Raw genomic sequence first — 16344 nt, forward strand, 5'->3', positions numbered from 1 at the left:
AGTTGCAGGTTACATTATTTAACTACTAAAATTAATGATGTGCCGAGTCGGCCTTTTTTGTATTCGAGTACTTTAGTACTCATATAAAAAAGAATCGTGTCAATACTCGAGTCCAGAGTATTCACAGTGTACTCGAGTTAGCATGAAGTATTCGAGTACTTCGTAACACACAGTCCAATAGCACGAAGAGCAAAAAAAAGCCCACTCACTTAACAAAATTAAACAAGTTGTTACTTGTACAATTCCTGCTGTATTCACTCGTTTGACTATATAAGGTACATAACACTGGAGCCAGTGTAGGATTAGCGTCAGTATTCGTGTATCACTAGTACTAGTATTACTTATTAGTACTCGAATATGCGAGTTTACGTAAGTACTCGAGTACTGACTCGAGTCTACCTGCCTCGGCATATCTCTAACTGAAATAGCAAGTAATGATCAAGCAAAAAAACTTGTCAACAACAATACATATATCAAAACAACTGTAATAACAATAACAAAGTACGTCATTTCACAAATCAAATCTCAATATTTTATGTTTACTCGTCAGCCTATGGTGCTAACGGTACATGTGAAAATATGACGTCACCAAAGTGCCGGTGTTATAGGTACTGTGCAGATAGTGGGAAATCAGCTACGTTTTGTATTTTCGAAGCAAAGTACCTATCTACTCTACGTGTTACATAGTATACATATTACATAGTTACATGCAAATTAAAAAGACACACATAAATTTGGATTCATGAAGATATAAATGAAACCCTAACAATTAGGGGTAATTTTTACAGGTATGTTGCCTTATAATCGTAAATGTAATATTCAAAGTTGATTTATAATTGGTGTATTTTTTTAATATGGAAGTAGAAAACGAGCATGCAGTCCCTTGGTGGTAAGTCATAACTGCCACTCATGAACATAATTCTTAAAGTAACCCCAGGTGGCATTTGGTTTTGGAATATAGACGTGGAAACAAAACACCAAACTATTTTGATACAAAACTATTTATAAATTAATTGTTACTTTTATAAATATTTTTTATATAAAAAGTTTATCTTTTTTATTAAAAGTTTATATAGAATATTATTCCTTGAAAATCTCACTATCACTGAAAAAGTATTTAAATAAAATAAAAATAAAATCTTTTAAAATTGTAGTAAACATATTATAGTCAAAATTATTCCTGAATTCCCTGTATTAAATGTAATTTACCTGGAAAATAACTAGAAAACAGTTTTGAAAGAAAACCTGTACCCAAAATTTGGATAGCTACCTTTTTTTTCTCGAAGGGCAACCTTTAAAAGGTACCCGGTGCCGTGGGAGCGACACGGGATTATGTAGGACTTTTACCGCACTAACACCCCCCCGGTGGCCGTCCTCGGCGCTGCGTAGAGGACTCCGGGATCTCCAAAGGACTTTCTTATTAACTTTAATTATTTTATTACAACAAAAAGTTATAGACCAAATGTTATAGATAATTTATATTAATATAATATTAATTCCTACAAATTTTCCGTGCGACGAATAGTTTGCCTACAAGAGCGTGAAAACGATAGCACCCCTTTCTCAAGATGGCGGCCGAGGAGCAAGAGTTGCGCCACCCTTAATATCCAATGAGTAAAATTGCTTCCTCTGACTAAAACTAACCAGTGTATTTTTATTGTTATGGGGCACTTTTTCGTCGACGTATTAGTTTAAGGAGCAGCAAATTCTACTTCCGCCCAAAGCTACTCCACGGCGCCCCACTGACCATGAGTTCTTTTTATAGTGTACTTGATAATAGTAAACAAGAAAGAAATAAATACTTTTTTAAGGATTTAATGTACGGAACTTAATAGTAGAAACACGGATACACATATTGAACAAAACTACTTAGAATATTTATATGTGCCATAAGTAAAGCCAAATAAGTCAAAGTACGAGTCGATAAATTTAAATTAGAATTAGAACTTAATTTGTATCAACGTATCCTGAGTGTAAGTATTAATTATCTGCTTTTGTTTTATTAATTAAAGTGGATCGCCTGGGGGTTTACAATGTGAATTACACCAACATTGAATGAATTTAAACTGTTGATGCGGTATATAATTTTTAAGGCTATAAATTACGAGTATAATATTTACTCAAAAAAAATTGTGCTTTCATTTTTTTATTGCTTAAACACATAAAATAAAATGTCATATAATGGGCTTTAGTTTTTCGTTAGTAAATCAAAAAACTATTAAAATTTAAGTTATTTAAAAAAAAGATCCTGAAAGAAGGGGAAGTCTACAGTAAAATGTCTCTGATTTCCGTCTTCTGTCTAATATTTCTTTTATAGTGTTTATTGTCAATTTGCCAGTTACCTGTGTTCATTCAAACTTTAAAATGTTGATTAAGTTTTAAAAATAAATAATGATTTAAGTTTTAAAATAAATTACTTGACTATACTAACTATAGAATCTATACAAATAAATAAAATTTAAGTGTATGTTTGTAATGTCAAAATAACAACATTTTACTTATAGCATATAACATAAAAGGAAAATATAAAATATGGGAAAATATAAAATATTAGCTGACCCGGCAAACTTTGTACCGGCTCAAAATCTATTTATCAAATATATTTTATACAAAATATATTATAGCCTATGTTACTCGATAATGTAGCTTTCGAATGGTGAAAGAATTTTTAAAATTGGTCCAATAGTTTTTATAATATTAGTGTAGAAAAAGATATACGGTACTATTTATTATTTATATTTTAATTTGTTCCGGCTAATCTTCAAGATGGCTGTACTCATTTTGACGGGACTTTCACTGGCAATTAGCTGATGTTATAGACAGTAACATAGGCTACATTAATTTTGGAAAAAGAATTAGGGATAAGCGCAAAAAGTTAAATCCCATGAAAACTTCAGAGTATTTACACTTTTAATGCGGGTGAATCCGCGGGGCACAGCTCGTAAGTAATAAATATGTTCATTTGAGGTTTCAAAATAAATGTTGATTTGAAGTTTAATTGCTTTATATTATTAAATGTGCCACAGGATTTCTTTTGTGAAGTTTTGTGTTTTAGTTAAGTACCGTGTCGTGTATACACGAAAATAAACATACCTACTCGAACCGAACATATTCGGTACCAAAACCGAATAATTCGGCCGAATACAAATAGCAAAAAACATACCGAATACGCCGAATACCGAATACCAAACGAATATTCGGCGCATCCCTAATTACTATTATTTATAACTTAAATTTACCACCGAACATACTCGTAAATCTCCGCACACCCGTTAAGGCATCGTCGCGTCACTACTACACCGCATGCAATAGTTTGTTTTAAGTAATAAATATAAATTTAGAAAATGATAAAATTATTCTATCATCTGAACACTTGAAGGAATAAAGTCCTATTGATATATAAACTCTTAATAGATTTTGATTTATTAACGAAACACTTCAAAAAATGGGTAAACATTGTAAATTATAGGCAAAAAATGAAATCCCGCATCGACTATTGAAATTCTTTTGGTGAAGTTCGCAGTTTTAACGTTTTTAACGCTCTAAGAACTGGACTACTATGATTTAACGATAAAATAGTTCTCTTAAAATATATAACTTGCTTTTTAGAAGAAGATAGAATTATTTATGGTTGGACTCAGGAGGCATCACCGCCACACCTTTTCTTGCCAAATAACAGCAGTGTTTAGAACTATGGTAGTAGTATAGCTAATAGTTAGTAGTGATATACAGGGTGTCCCGTAAGTACCGCGATAAACTTGGGGAGAACATATCTCTCCTCTTCATCTTCTTTCATTAACACGCAGTTAGATCAGATCAGTTCCAAGATACCAAATTATGGAATTGTCATTCAAATTACATACAAATATGAAGTTTCCCTTCAACACGACAGTTAAAAGTAGGTAAAGTTGACTTGAAAAATTGTATTACTTTGTCTGCTACTTAGTTACTTAGTTTGATTTTTTTACAACTGAAGAAGGATATTTTTAAGTGTTTTAAAGTCAATGATATAATTTTGTACTATTTAACACGTTTTGAGTTGGTAGCAAGCGTAATTTAAATTAAAACTCTATCATTACGTTTTAGTTCCTTTCAGTCCCTCAAAGTCATGTAGCTCGTTCCAGTCATGCAAAAACAGCCTTAACTTTTTTCTTCAACTTTAAATAGTAAGTGTGGTACCTATTTGAAATGTGTATTAACTAGACAATTTTTTTTGGGCAATGTGCACTTCACATGTGTGTTCAGTACATTTTTTTTTCACGACGAATAGTCAAAGTTGAGGAAAAAATAGTAAAAAGTTCAAAATCTAAAAATAACCCAAATTTTTTCAAGGTTCCTTTACATCTTTTAACCAATTTACATTTAAAATAAGGTAGACCAACTATCTGATAGTATTTAACAAAAAAAGTAAACACTGCATCATCATATTTCTACACGCAGTTAACGAAAGAAGATGAAGAGGGCTGATTTTTTCAATAAATATAAAACAATCGATAGTGCAAAAACGGTGACACTTTTATTAAGGTTATTTTTTTTCTTAGAGAGGTCAGACCGTCACCTATGGTCTCCCCAAGTTTGTCATGGTACTTACGGAACACCCTGTATATTGATAATATTATTGATTATTAAATATTGACATTGACGTTCTTAAATGTGGACGTAGAATGTATTTCTCTTTTAAATGTAGACTTCTTGTATTACAATTATCTCGATAAATACAATTCGTTTTAAAAGATTCATGAGTTAAAGAAGGAAATACTTTCTTGAGGATTTAATTAACGGAACTTAACAGCGCTATCGTAGAAACACGCATAACCATATTGATAAAAACTATTTATATCAATATGTCAAAGTATGGGTCAATGAATTTAAATTCGTATTTGAACTTCACGTGTATTAACATGTCCTGCATGTAAGTATTGTGGGGAATACCTATTAAAAGAAATGATTCTTAATTAAAGAGTAAGGTCACTGTTTAACTAACGGTCTATTAGTATTCACCTATTGTACTTCTAATTTCATAATAATAATTAAATTCAGAAAAGGTGTCATGTTTTGTCATAATTAGCAATAATTTTACGGAGATTAATCTTATATCATAATGAATATTAGACGTTTCAATGTCGTAATGTATTTACAGGAAAAAAAGTAATATACACACAATACAATAAAAGTAACTAATTTACACACCCTAACTTTTTATTATTCGTACTTGTAAAATAAATGGACTGAACTGCTTCGAGAAGAGCATGGTCCAGCCGTGCCGCTTTTTTCCTCGACTTGGCGGGGGCACTGCCGTGCCTGCAGATGATTACAAAAGCAAATACCGACTGCTTAAATGTAATTAACTGAAAAGGAGAAAACAAATACCTTTTAAATAACTAAATTAGTAATATAAATAAAAATAGACATATACATTTAAGATTATAATGTGAGCGGGATATAGCAGATACGAGGTGTATTAACTTAATTCCTTAAGGCAAAACTAAGTCGCACACCTATGATAGCTCTCACGTAGGACTCTATTCATATTTCGTCTAGGTTACTGGTGCATGTTACCTTAACATCAGATGACCCTCCAAATACACCTGTTATCCTAGACAATGCCGAAAGTAAGCAGGTGCTGAAAATCGATTCCTTCGACACAAAGCTGCTGCTTATATGCATACATTACACGTTCAATGTTGCATCTTTGCAACAATGAAAGGCTTAATATCGAAATATATTTTTACAGAATAAAGTCAAGTCATCTTCTACCGAAACACAATGTCGCCTAAATCAGACGAGACTCTGCTGGAAAAAATTGATGAAATAGATAAATATCCTACAAAAGCTGCTGCTTGGAATTATCGAATTTCTTACAAAGGCGTTCTTGCCATGGGTTATTTTCATTTAGCTGCAATATACGGCCTGTACCTTTCTATCACATCTGCGAAGAGTGCGACTATTTTGTTTAGTAAGTATTAGTGGTACGAGTAAGTATTTATATTATTATTTTTGTATTCACTGCCATCTTCTGCACCACAGTTTGACATAAATTATACCTTATAAATGGAGCTTTCCCCGAGCTGCTAAACCAAAAACAATGTTAAGGTACTAAAGACCTAAACTGCTCTACGAAACACGGTAATGCGTATGAAATCTAATGCGGCCCGCTTCGACTTACGATCCGGACCGCGGCACTACAAAAGACTGAGAAAGACTGGAAGATATTTTTTAGTTGACCTATTTTCTGGTCGGCAATTCGATCGGTCGACTTTTTTCGTTGTTCTATTTACCGAGGGCAACTTGACCTCAACTTTCAACCTTCAACAACGGAGCCATACAAGTAAATACGACCTATCAAATAAATTACTAAGACTTTTTTTTTTCAGATATGATTACATTCATAGCTTCAGGTCTAGGCGTGACTGCAGGAGCACATAGACTGTGGTCGCACAGATCATACAAGGCGACTTTGCCTTTGCAAATCATACTGATGCTATTCCAGAGCATGTGCCTACAATACACAGTCATTAACTGGGTGAGGCAGCACAGACTGCACCACAAATACAGCGACACAGATGCAGATCCTCATAACGCATCCAGAGGATTCTTTTTCTCCCATTTGGGCTGGACGCTTGTTGAAGAACATGATGAAGTAACAAAGCGTATAACGCAAATAGATGTATCTGATGCTACAAGCAACCCTGTTCTACGGTTTCAGAAAGAGTAAGCAGAATGACTTACCTTTGCTAAAATACAACGAATTATGTGTTGTATTATGAATGTTTCCCTAAGATTCGACAAAATCATTCCTAAGTCTGTTTGTTTTTAACATAGTATTGAGGGATCTGATTATAGTATTATTGTTAGAAATAGTTTCCATTAAAATTAACAAAAGTATTAATAACTTAAGTAACGTGTTAAGTTAGTTCACGAAACATAAAAATAATACTAATACTTATATTTCATTTTTAATTTTAACATCACGACAGGCTACAAAATATAAGGTTACGATCTTGACTTTTCCAACATTTACAGGTACGCATATCCCGTCATCGGTATGATGTGTTTTGTTCTACCAACTGTAATACCTGTGATCTTTTGGGGTGAAACCATTAATGTCGCCTGGCATGTCAACATGCTTCGCTACGCTTTAACTCTACACGGGACATTTCTAATAAACAGTGCAGCGCACATTTATGGAAACAGGCCTTACGATACAAATATATCACCTACACAAAACACATTAGTTTCCTTAGCTATATGTGGAGAAGGCTTTCACAATTACCATCACACCTTTCCTTGGGATTACCGAGCAGCTGAATTAGGAAATACATTGTTGAATTTAAGCACTATGTTTATTAATCTCTGCGCGTGGTTCGGTTGGGCTTATGATTTGAAAACGGTAACTGATGATATGATTAAAGCCAGAGCACGAAAAACAGGAGACGGAACTCATATGACCACGTACATGGAAGTAAATAAATAAAAGAAGATTTAATATTGAAACAATTTATCTTACGAACTATAAAATCCAAGATGGTTAAACATTTTAAGGAAAAGGAAGCCAAACGGAGACAATTAATGGACCATAATTGAGATAAAAACGAAAGAAGTATTTAGTATGTGTATATTTTCATACATGGTTTTACTGTAGTTAAGGTGAAGGACAAAAAACTTATGTCTATCCTGGAATAGAAGCCCTAATCAAATGCCATAGACGGCGCTACAGCTTTATTATGTGTAATATTTAATGAAACCAGTGGCGTAGGCAGTATTTGTAGAGCGAAAATTAAATTTGCCGCTCCTTATGAGAAAGGGCCGGCGAAAGAAAAATGGTCATAAAGTAGATATATATAAACTTTGGCGATACGAACATAGGTCCTCCTATTTACAATTATATTATTTTTCGCATGAGTGACCCTATTCATGTTTATATATACAAATTAAAAATCATAAGTTTGTGCAGGCGATAACTAATAGATAACAATTGCAGAAAAAACTACCAAAACTACAACACATTTATCATCGCTTATAATATTTAATTTGTATATTAATATATTATTTTTTATATCCATGCTTATAAATTATAATAATTGTTAAATTATCATAAAAACAAAAATTATAGGTATTTTAATTATGGTAAAATTGTTATCATGTGGACCGCTATTCAAAACGTTAGTAACATTTAATTATTTGTTTTTCCCTTATCAGTTAAATAAATTAATTATTTATAACCAGCTATTTATTATTTCTTTTTTTTTTGTAGTGTGACATGTGTGTAACGTGTCACAGATGTTAAATCTGTGACACGTGTGACATTAAGTTCGTCTTGTGATCTTTTTGTAGTGTATTAGTAAGTATTCCTTCCCTAACTTGAAACACACTTCCCACTTTCCTCACTATCCTCCTTACCTTTTCCATGCATAGGTTGCCTGGAAGAGATCGGTGCTTAGCGATAAGGCCGCCTATTGCATACAATTAACCTATATAATTGTGTATTATTGTTATGTTCTATTGAAGTGTGCAATAAAGAATATCTATCTATCTACGCTTATAATTAGACACTAAACATAGATACAAGTACCTACTAGTACGAGTACTGGTATGGCGTGCGGTATTGGTACGCATCTGGCGACATCGTGTTAGCTGTCAGTTGATCTGGTACGTCACTCTTAGTGTGGACGCCGTGCGGGTAGGACAGTAGTGGATAGATTTGCATTATGTTTGTGCTAACCGAATCAGTACACTTTTCCTTTTTTATTCTAATTTTCATTTTTATAAAAATTTTGGATCTCTATAAAATAAAAAATGATAAATCTCACTTTGGTAGACAAAACTGGCTAAGATTTATTGTTGAGCGCAAGTAAAAAAAAGTTTTATTGATAATCAGTAAGATAAATGTTCAAAACTTTATGAAATAATCTATTGTATACTTAAATCATCATCATCAATCCATTACTATCCCACTGCTAGACACAGATTTATTTTAAAAATGAGAGACCCTCGGACCTCGGAGAGTTTCTTAACCATTAACATATCACTATGATACCTAAAAACAGGAAGTAAATTCTTGTCTTTAACCATACATTAGTATAGATATTTCACCGCCTTGTAATTGAAGGAAGCCACAAATGGCAAAATGGCTGACTGTTTGTCAGCTATTTTGCCATTAATTTACTCGGAACAATGCCGACATGTGCAGTAAAGTGGTGCAAAAACAACACGAAATCAAACAATAAGTGCGGAGAAATGTTTCATTCGTAAATGCTCTAAAAACTACATTTTTTAATATTTATCAAACACGAAAATAGCTGACACTGACAATTGTCAAAACTGCTTTCATTTTCTTGTTAGGAGCTCGGAACAATAACCTAAGCATTGTTCTTAGGTTAGGAGTGAGTAATCTTTACTAATCTTAAGTCTCTAACAATACCCTGATATTATTTTGAGATAATTGCAAACTTTTTTTATATGCACAATAATATGGCGGTGAAAATGGTATAACGCTCTGTGGTACGAATCCGGCGGGACCCTGGCCATAGATAACTATTTCTGCCTAATAACAGCCGTATTAAACGATACGGTGTTCTGTACCCTTACCATGAGTTTTCAAAACATCCTACAATTTTACGTTACATTTACTTAATCCAATATTCTGTTCCGTTTGAATGAATGAATGAATGAATGAATGAATGAATTTATTTATTTGTAAAAGCATGCGTTTATAAAGTAGTTCATACATAGTAATTGCGTTCGGCATACTCTACCGGTTGATCCGGTGTACAAATCTTTGTTTTATTCTTATAAATAAACATTAATTTACATACTTAGTTGTTCATTACAATTTACATATAAAATTTAAAATGTTATAAATATTTATTACAATATTACAATATTACAATATTACAATTGCTTCAGTACACTGAGTATTCGTAGCAATAAGCAAGTGCTCAAGTATTATTGTCTGCCTCACATGTTCGCAAAAGAGAGAGACAAAACATAAAGCGCCATTTTGTCAATTTAGACGTGTAATGTTACGTTACTGACACCATAGTTCTGATACAATCCGCTAGGGGCGCTGATTGGAAATTGTATGGGAAAATACGTAAAAAATGTCTAAAACAGTCATATTTGTCAAAACGAAAAAACTCATGGTAAGGGTACTGATTTGAAAGGGAGACATACTTTTCCGAGGCATTCTAGCTTAATCCTCATTGTAACCGTCGTTTGCTGTTTGAAAAAGAGATTAGAACGTTCATGATATAAATGTTATAAAATAAAATTGCATAGTTGATAGGTAGGTACATATTTGTATATTTAGACAAAAAGATAAGGTAAATGTAATATAATATTTGCTTGATTTAATAACATTTGCTTGACTTAGCCAAAAATATTGGAGAAAACTTGTTAGTTACTAGCTGCGCCCCGCGGTGTCACTCGCGGAAAAACAGGGGCAATGCTATTTCTATATATATATATATTAATTATTTTATAGAAAATTTTATTTATATTTTATATAAAATAATTAAAATATATATATATATAAAGTCCCGTCAAAATCGGTCCAGCCATTTTAGAGATTAGCCAAAACAAAAAAAATGCCATTTTGGTGTATGTACCCTATATATATTCATATGCATGTAGTAAAAAGTGGTTATTTCAATATTAAAAACAGACACTCCAATTTTATTTATATGTATACTCGTAGATCATAGATTAGTAAAGATTACTCACTCCTAACAAGAAAATGTACCCAGTTTTGAGAATTGAAATAGTTGCGTAAAAAAGTTTTGCCACGTCTCTGTGCTAAAATGTCCTTAAAATATTTGAAATAATTATTTATTTATTACGTAAATTACTTAATTATTACGTAAATTAGTTATTTATTCGTAAATTTTCTCTAAAGATGTTTTTATTTGTCAAGGATTCAAAAAAAGAACTTACTAAAATAAGCCGTTTGTGGCTTCATTCAATTTCAAGGCGGCAAAGTATCTTTACTAATCTATGGTATAGATGTATAGATTACCAATAACAATAAGTAATCAGTTGTGGAAAACCTTACCTCCCTAAATCTAGTCTGTCGCTAATATGAAGTTGAATATCAAACAATAAGCCTGGCAGGAATAACTTTAAATTTGTTGTAATCGATTACAATAATTACTTTATTATCATTACAATCAATATCCAATTATACAATATTGGAACATCAACATCATAAATAATTAAAGTAGTAATTAAATTAATGAAACAAATATTGTAATTTAACTCCATAGTAATCGCCGAATCAACAACGTTTCCGAAACCGTAATTCTAAATTTCATCTAATTGTATGTCGTTTCTCTTTTCGCGTAAGTCATTTCTTGTTATCCGACAAGCTTTGTAACATCTCCCGAAGCTTGCGCCTTAGCTATAATCATCTCTGGTTTTGCCGTCTTCATGTCATACACCCAACCAAACTTTGCAAAGAAGTCCAAAACCCTCGTAGTCACATTCAGAAAGTTGTTTCCTAATTCGGCAGTCCTATAATCCCATGGAAAACTGTGGTGATAGTTGTGAAAACCTTCCCCGCCAGAAAAAACGGATACAATGCGGTTCTCAGTCGGCAATATGTTTTTATCGTACGGCCTATACCCGAACATGTGCGTGAAACTATTCACTGATAACGATGCATGGAGATTAATCATGTATCGGAGCATATTCAAGTAATAGGCGTTGCTTAGCGTTTCTCCCCAACACAAGACCGGTATCAAAGTAGGCAATACGAAGCAGGCTAAGCCAAACAGAAAGAACGCGTATCTGCAAATAAAATTAATGCTCGAGTTAGTAAGAATTGGAATCAATATCAAATAACAAAGAAAGAATAAGTCTTGACTAAACAACAAACAAATCTTGACTACTTAAACAAAAACTAAGCCGACTTATGAATCAAAGGTAAATAATAATCATAACATAACATGAGAAATTCATAATTTAAAATTTTCCGTAATTAAACAAATGGAAAAATCAAATACATGTTTGATAAAAGAACAACTAACTCTATGTTATTAGTATATAATATAAATATAATATTCATTATGTATTTTTATTCGTGATCTGCTAACTTAGAAGCAGCAACGCAGTGTATGTGGATGTGTATGTGCTTGACACCTAGACTCTAGTCCCGATCGGGTGCATGAACCATTTAACATCACATGGACCGCATGTTCGTTTCATGCATCTCTAACATATATACAACTAGCTGTGCCCCGCGGTTATATCCGCGTTAAAAAGTAATTCCATGCGGGTGAAACTATAAGTAGCCTAAGTTACTCCTTATTACATCAGCTACCTGCCAATATAAGTCCCCTCAAAATCAGTCCAGCCATTTCAGAGATTAGCCGGAACAAACAGACAGACAGACAAATTTAAAAAATAATGTTATTTTGGTGTATGTAAATTCATAGGCATGTAGTAAAAAGCGGTTATATATAGCGGTAGATATAGATAATACTCGTACATTTAATTCGAGCAGTTACGAGAATTAACTAGTAGTAACTAATAATAATTACTCAAGGAAATCTTACTTTTTCTGAAATTGTAGGACAGGATTATTCTCAATATCCGAGAGGTCGATAGTTTTTCCCCGTTCCTTTACAATGTCGCTTTTCTTTACACATAGCCAGCCGATGTGTGAATAGAAAAACCCTCTCCTAGCGTTGTGCGGGTCTGCATCTGTGTCGCTGTACTTGTGATGTAATCTGTGATCCCTAACCCAATAGATGACTGCTTGTTGAAACCCAATACAATTACAAAGCATTAATAAATATTCAAATGGCCGCTTAACTTTGTAAGTCCTGTGTGTCCATAATCTGTGCGCACCTCCTGTGATACCAAATCCACCCAAATAGACCAATATTATATCTGAAACAAATGCTTGCAATAGATGAACACTTGAATTTTTTACAGAGTTGTATAAGGATGGCCACTAAAACAAAAATTACTAAAAAGAAAAAAAAAATGAAAAAAATGTTGGTAGTACGGAACCCACCGTGTGCAAGTTCGGCTACACTTGGCCATTTTTTTTCACCATTTATTTATATATGTTAAAGTTAAATGCCTGCAACAGGCATTTAACGCCTACAACGGGGTATTATCGCCTGCTTTGATAAACACTGAGCTGGTTGAGAAACTTAACTTTTAAAAATAAAATTCATATAAGCATTGATTATGAGCCATATGTACCAAAAATTAAAACAATTACTTAATTATGAACAATATGTACCAAAAATAATCGTTGCTATTTTCGCTGAGGTAAAGAATCGGCACAGTCCATTAAAAGCTGCGTAGTGGAAGTATAGCAATACCACTATGCTCGAGTATTTGAGTTCGTATTTCCTCGGCGCCGCTAGTGTAACACCAGTTTTATCACAGATACCGCTTGTGTTATCCGAAACGAAACCATACTCTTTACTCTTTGTTTCACTATCGTCTATTGTGTCTGAGGATCCTGTCATACTGTGTACCCTGAAAAACAGATACTAATGTCAATTGTTATTTTGATGCAATACGTAATCTGATCCGGTAATAGTATTTTTTATTGTATCCTACAGGAAACGTATATTTAATTTTCATTATAGTACATTTCATAGGAAGCCTGACAAATTTAGGCATACAGTAACGAACAAAATTATAAAAAAAACATATTCAGAAATCTATGTTAATACATAATATAATTTATGTATTTTATAAATACTAAAAGTTAAAAATAATGAAAGTTACAAAATGTTTTAAAGACAAGCTTTTATTTGTAAATAAAAATAATAAAATCATGGAATTAATAATGAACGAATAAATATTTGTATTGAGGTATAATATCCTCTTACAATAAATTATTTTAAAAGCTAGCGCGCAATCTACCAAATATAGTGAAAAACTTTACAGTTATCATTTGCACTGTGATACATATTGGCTCGTTTTTTGTAATTTATAGATTAGAGATCTACCTAAGTTACAGAGTTCATATACTCGTTCTGGTATTTTTTGTCATAAACATACTATATAAAAGTAAAGTACATTCAAGTGATTATCGTAATTAGCCAATAGAGTATTGCATTTTTAGAATGTTTTAATAGATGTTTCCTAATAACTTAATTGGAAATACCACTATACCTAACTTATAAGATATAAATAGATCTAAAATCTCGTGATGAATTCAGAGACAATTCATTAATCTGTTTACTTATAAGTAATTCATTTAAATTGCTACACACTTACAGGGTTCCATGCCACTGTATCAAAATTTGTAACACCTTTATATGTGATCACTGCATGATGCAATAAAGATTATGATTATTAAGAATGTGTATATCTTCTTTATTAAGAATGAAATGTCAGATTCTTATTTATTAAGAAGTGTATCTTGAACAGATACTTCTTAAACTACTTATATAAATAATAGCATTTTAGTAACGTAATTATGGTTTTCGTGTTTTTTTTAGGAAACCCTTTCATTTGACACCCATACAGATCTGTATTAAAACATTGGTTCGTCATCTTGAGGCGTAAGTTATATTTGGTTATGAATGACGTCACTACACCTATAGTGCATATTGCATAGTCATTCATACCAAACGTTCCATTTCAGCCCAGACGGTTGAGGTTAACTTATTTAAAATTCAGTTGCAAGATTTGACTCTCACATACTGTGCACATATAAATCAAATCAAAACATTTCATTCTTAACAAATTATCACTTTGTCTGAATTAAGTAAATATTATATATTATACCTATATACTTAATTACTTTCAATGTAACACATACACAAACTAAAGAATCAAGTTAAAAAAAATCTTGGTATAAAGCAATTGGAAGTAACACAAGACTTCTTTAAAATGGGTAGCACATTTCAAGAAAATGTCTAGTGATTACTAGAGAACAACTACTAGAGTATATTTTTTTCTTATAATGTAAAAATATATAATAATAATAGGATAAATAATTGATCATCTCTAATATGAAAAATCTTTAGATTATTTTGAAATCCTTATTAAAATATCAATAATCCTAACTTCACTTTTTCACATTGACGCTGCAAGTTAAAATAAAAGTTTGTAAAAAGGACATGAAAAATGTAAGGCTTGCAACTGACTTATTTCTTTGTATGACTAAATCAAATTCTTTAATCTTTAATATATTAATACTAGCTTTTATCCGCGGCTTCGCTCGCGATCATAGTTTTTATCTATCCCTCAGGACCGAACAATCATACTATTTTCACAATAATCTCTTCTGAAAATTCAATGATAATCTCTTATGTGGTTAAGGCGTGAAAGTGTTAAAAACAAAGAAAGAAATAAACTCACATTCTCATTTATAACATTAGTTAAATGATTATATTGATGTTAAAAATATTTCTAACACTTACCGATTTGTTACCGTCATTTTATAGACCATTAACAAGTAGACTATCAAAATTGTAATGGTCAAAAGTAGTTAGATTTTAACTTAATATAAGCGACCATTAAATATTTTTAAAAGTCAATAAAATTAGAGCGTCAATAAGTTGGTTCCGTATCATTTTATTAGCGCACAAAACTACAGTCCCTAATTATTCTATGCTATGTCTCAACACAATATGATGTATAATTTACATAATATAAATAAAAAATCTGTAATCAACCCCATATAAGATTATCGTCCTACCTTAGATAGCTCACGAATGCCGTCCCTTGAAAATTAATATGGAACGCGTCAGATCTTCAACACAGAACACGACAGCGCTTTTCAGTATTATTACGAGTATGTTAGGCAGTAAAAGATGCCTCCAACATTAAACCATAAAAAAAATCAATAAAAAATGGTGGAGTTAATATAATTAGACCAGGAAAATACAGTCGCCACGCACATTTATAGCGTGATGCATATCTGCATTTTGATGGATGGATATGGATGCTGGCTAACTTACTTATGAAATAGAAGGCGAGTATATAAGTCTCAGAAGTGGCAAGGATAGTAGTTCTATAAATAGAATTGGTTACAAATATCCATGGGCAGCACCCGATGATGCATGATACCTTTTTTTTCATGGAGAAACCCTGCATGGGTTCCGCAGCTAAGAAACTGCGGGAGCAGCGGAGAGGCATATCCTCTCCGCTGCTCCCGCAGTCTCTGCGGACTCCTACCGACTAAAACTTTGAAGGTGGTAGAACCCTTTGTGGTTCGACTCCGGCGGCACCACCGCCACACCTATTTCTACCTAATAACAGCAGTGTTAGGCGCAGCTGTGTTCCGGTTTGAAGGGTGTGGTAAGGGAGATAGACTTTTCCGAGGCGTTCCAGCTTAGTCCTCAGGGGTAGCGGCGCATCTGTGGCCGACCT

General features: G+C 32.6%; 2 protein-coding genes across 3 annotated transcripts; one reads left to right on the forward strand and one right to left on the reverse strand.

Moving 5' to 3' along the window:
- The first annotated feature begins 684 nt into the window (after nt 1-684).
- LOC140744827 (acyl-CoA Delta(11) desaturase-like) lies at nt 685-8219 on the forward strand. 2 transcript variants are annotated; one of them, XM_073076515.1, is made up of 4 exons: nt 685-788; nt 5735-5956; nt 6375-6711; nt 7024-8219. In XM_073076515.1, exons 2-4 carry the CDS (start codon nt 5767-5769, stop codon nt 7472-7474), a joined length of 978 nt encoding a protein of 325 aa, XP_072932616.1. In that variant the 5' UTR covers nt 685-788; nt 5735-5766; the 3' UTR covers nt 7475-8219. The 2 variants fall into 2 exon arrangements, with proteins under 2 accessions (XP_072932616.1, XP_072932617.1); XM_073076516.1 differs by having other exon boundaries at nt 6399-6711.
- A 3044-nt stretch (nt 8220-11263) lies between these two features.
- LOC140745141 (acyl-CoA Delta(11) desaturase-like) lies at nt 11264-15409 on the reverse strand. Its single transcript, XM_073076911.1, has 4 exons — nt 15393-15409; nt 13250-13491; nt 12552-12888; nt 11264-11784 (listed from the first exon to the last, which is right to left on the reverse strand). The coding sequence occupies exons 1-4, from the start codon at nt 15407-15409 to the stop codon at nt 11352-11354; spliced, it is 1029 nt and encodes a 342-aa protein (XP_072933012.1). The 3' UTR covers nt 11264-11351.
- Between the last annotated feature and the right edge of the window lie 935 nt (nt 15410-16344).

Source organism: Epargyreus clarus, unplaced genomic scaffold, assembly GCF_041222505.1.
Source record: "Epargyreus clarus isolate Ecla_fem2 unplaced genomic scaffold, WU_Ecla_fem_2.2 ptg000009l, whole genome shotgun sequence".
NCBI classification, from domain to species: domain Eukaryota; kingdom Metazoa; phylum Arthropoda; class Insecta; order Lepidoptera; family Hesperiidae; genus Epargyreus; species Epargyreus clarus.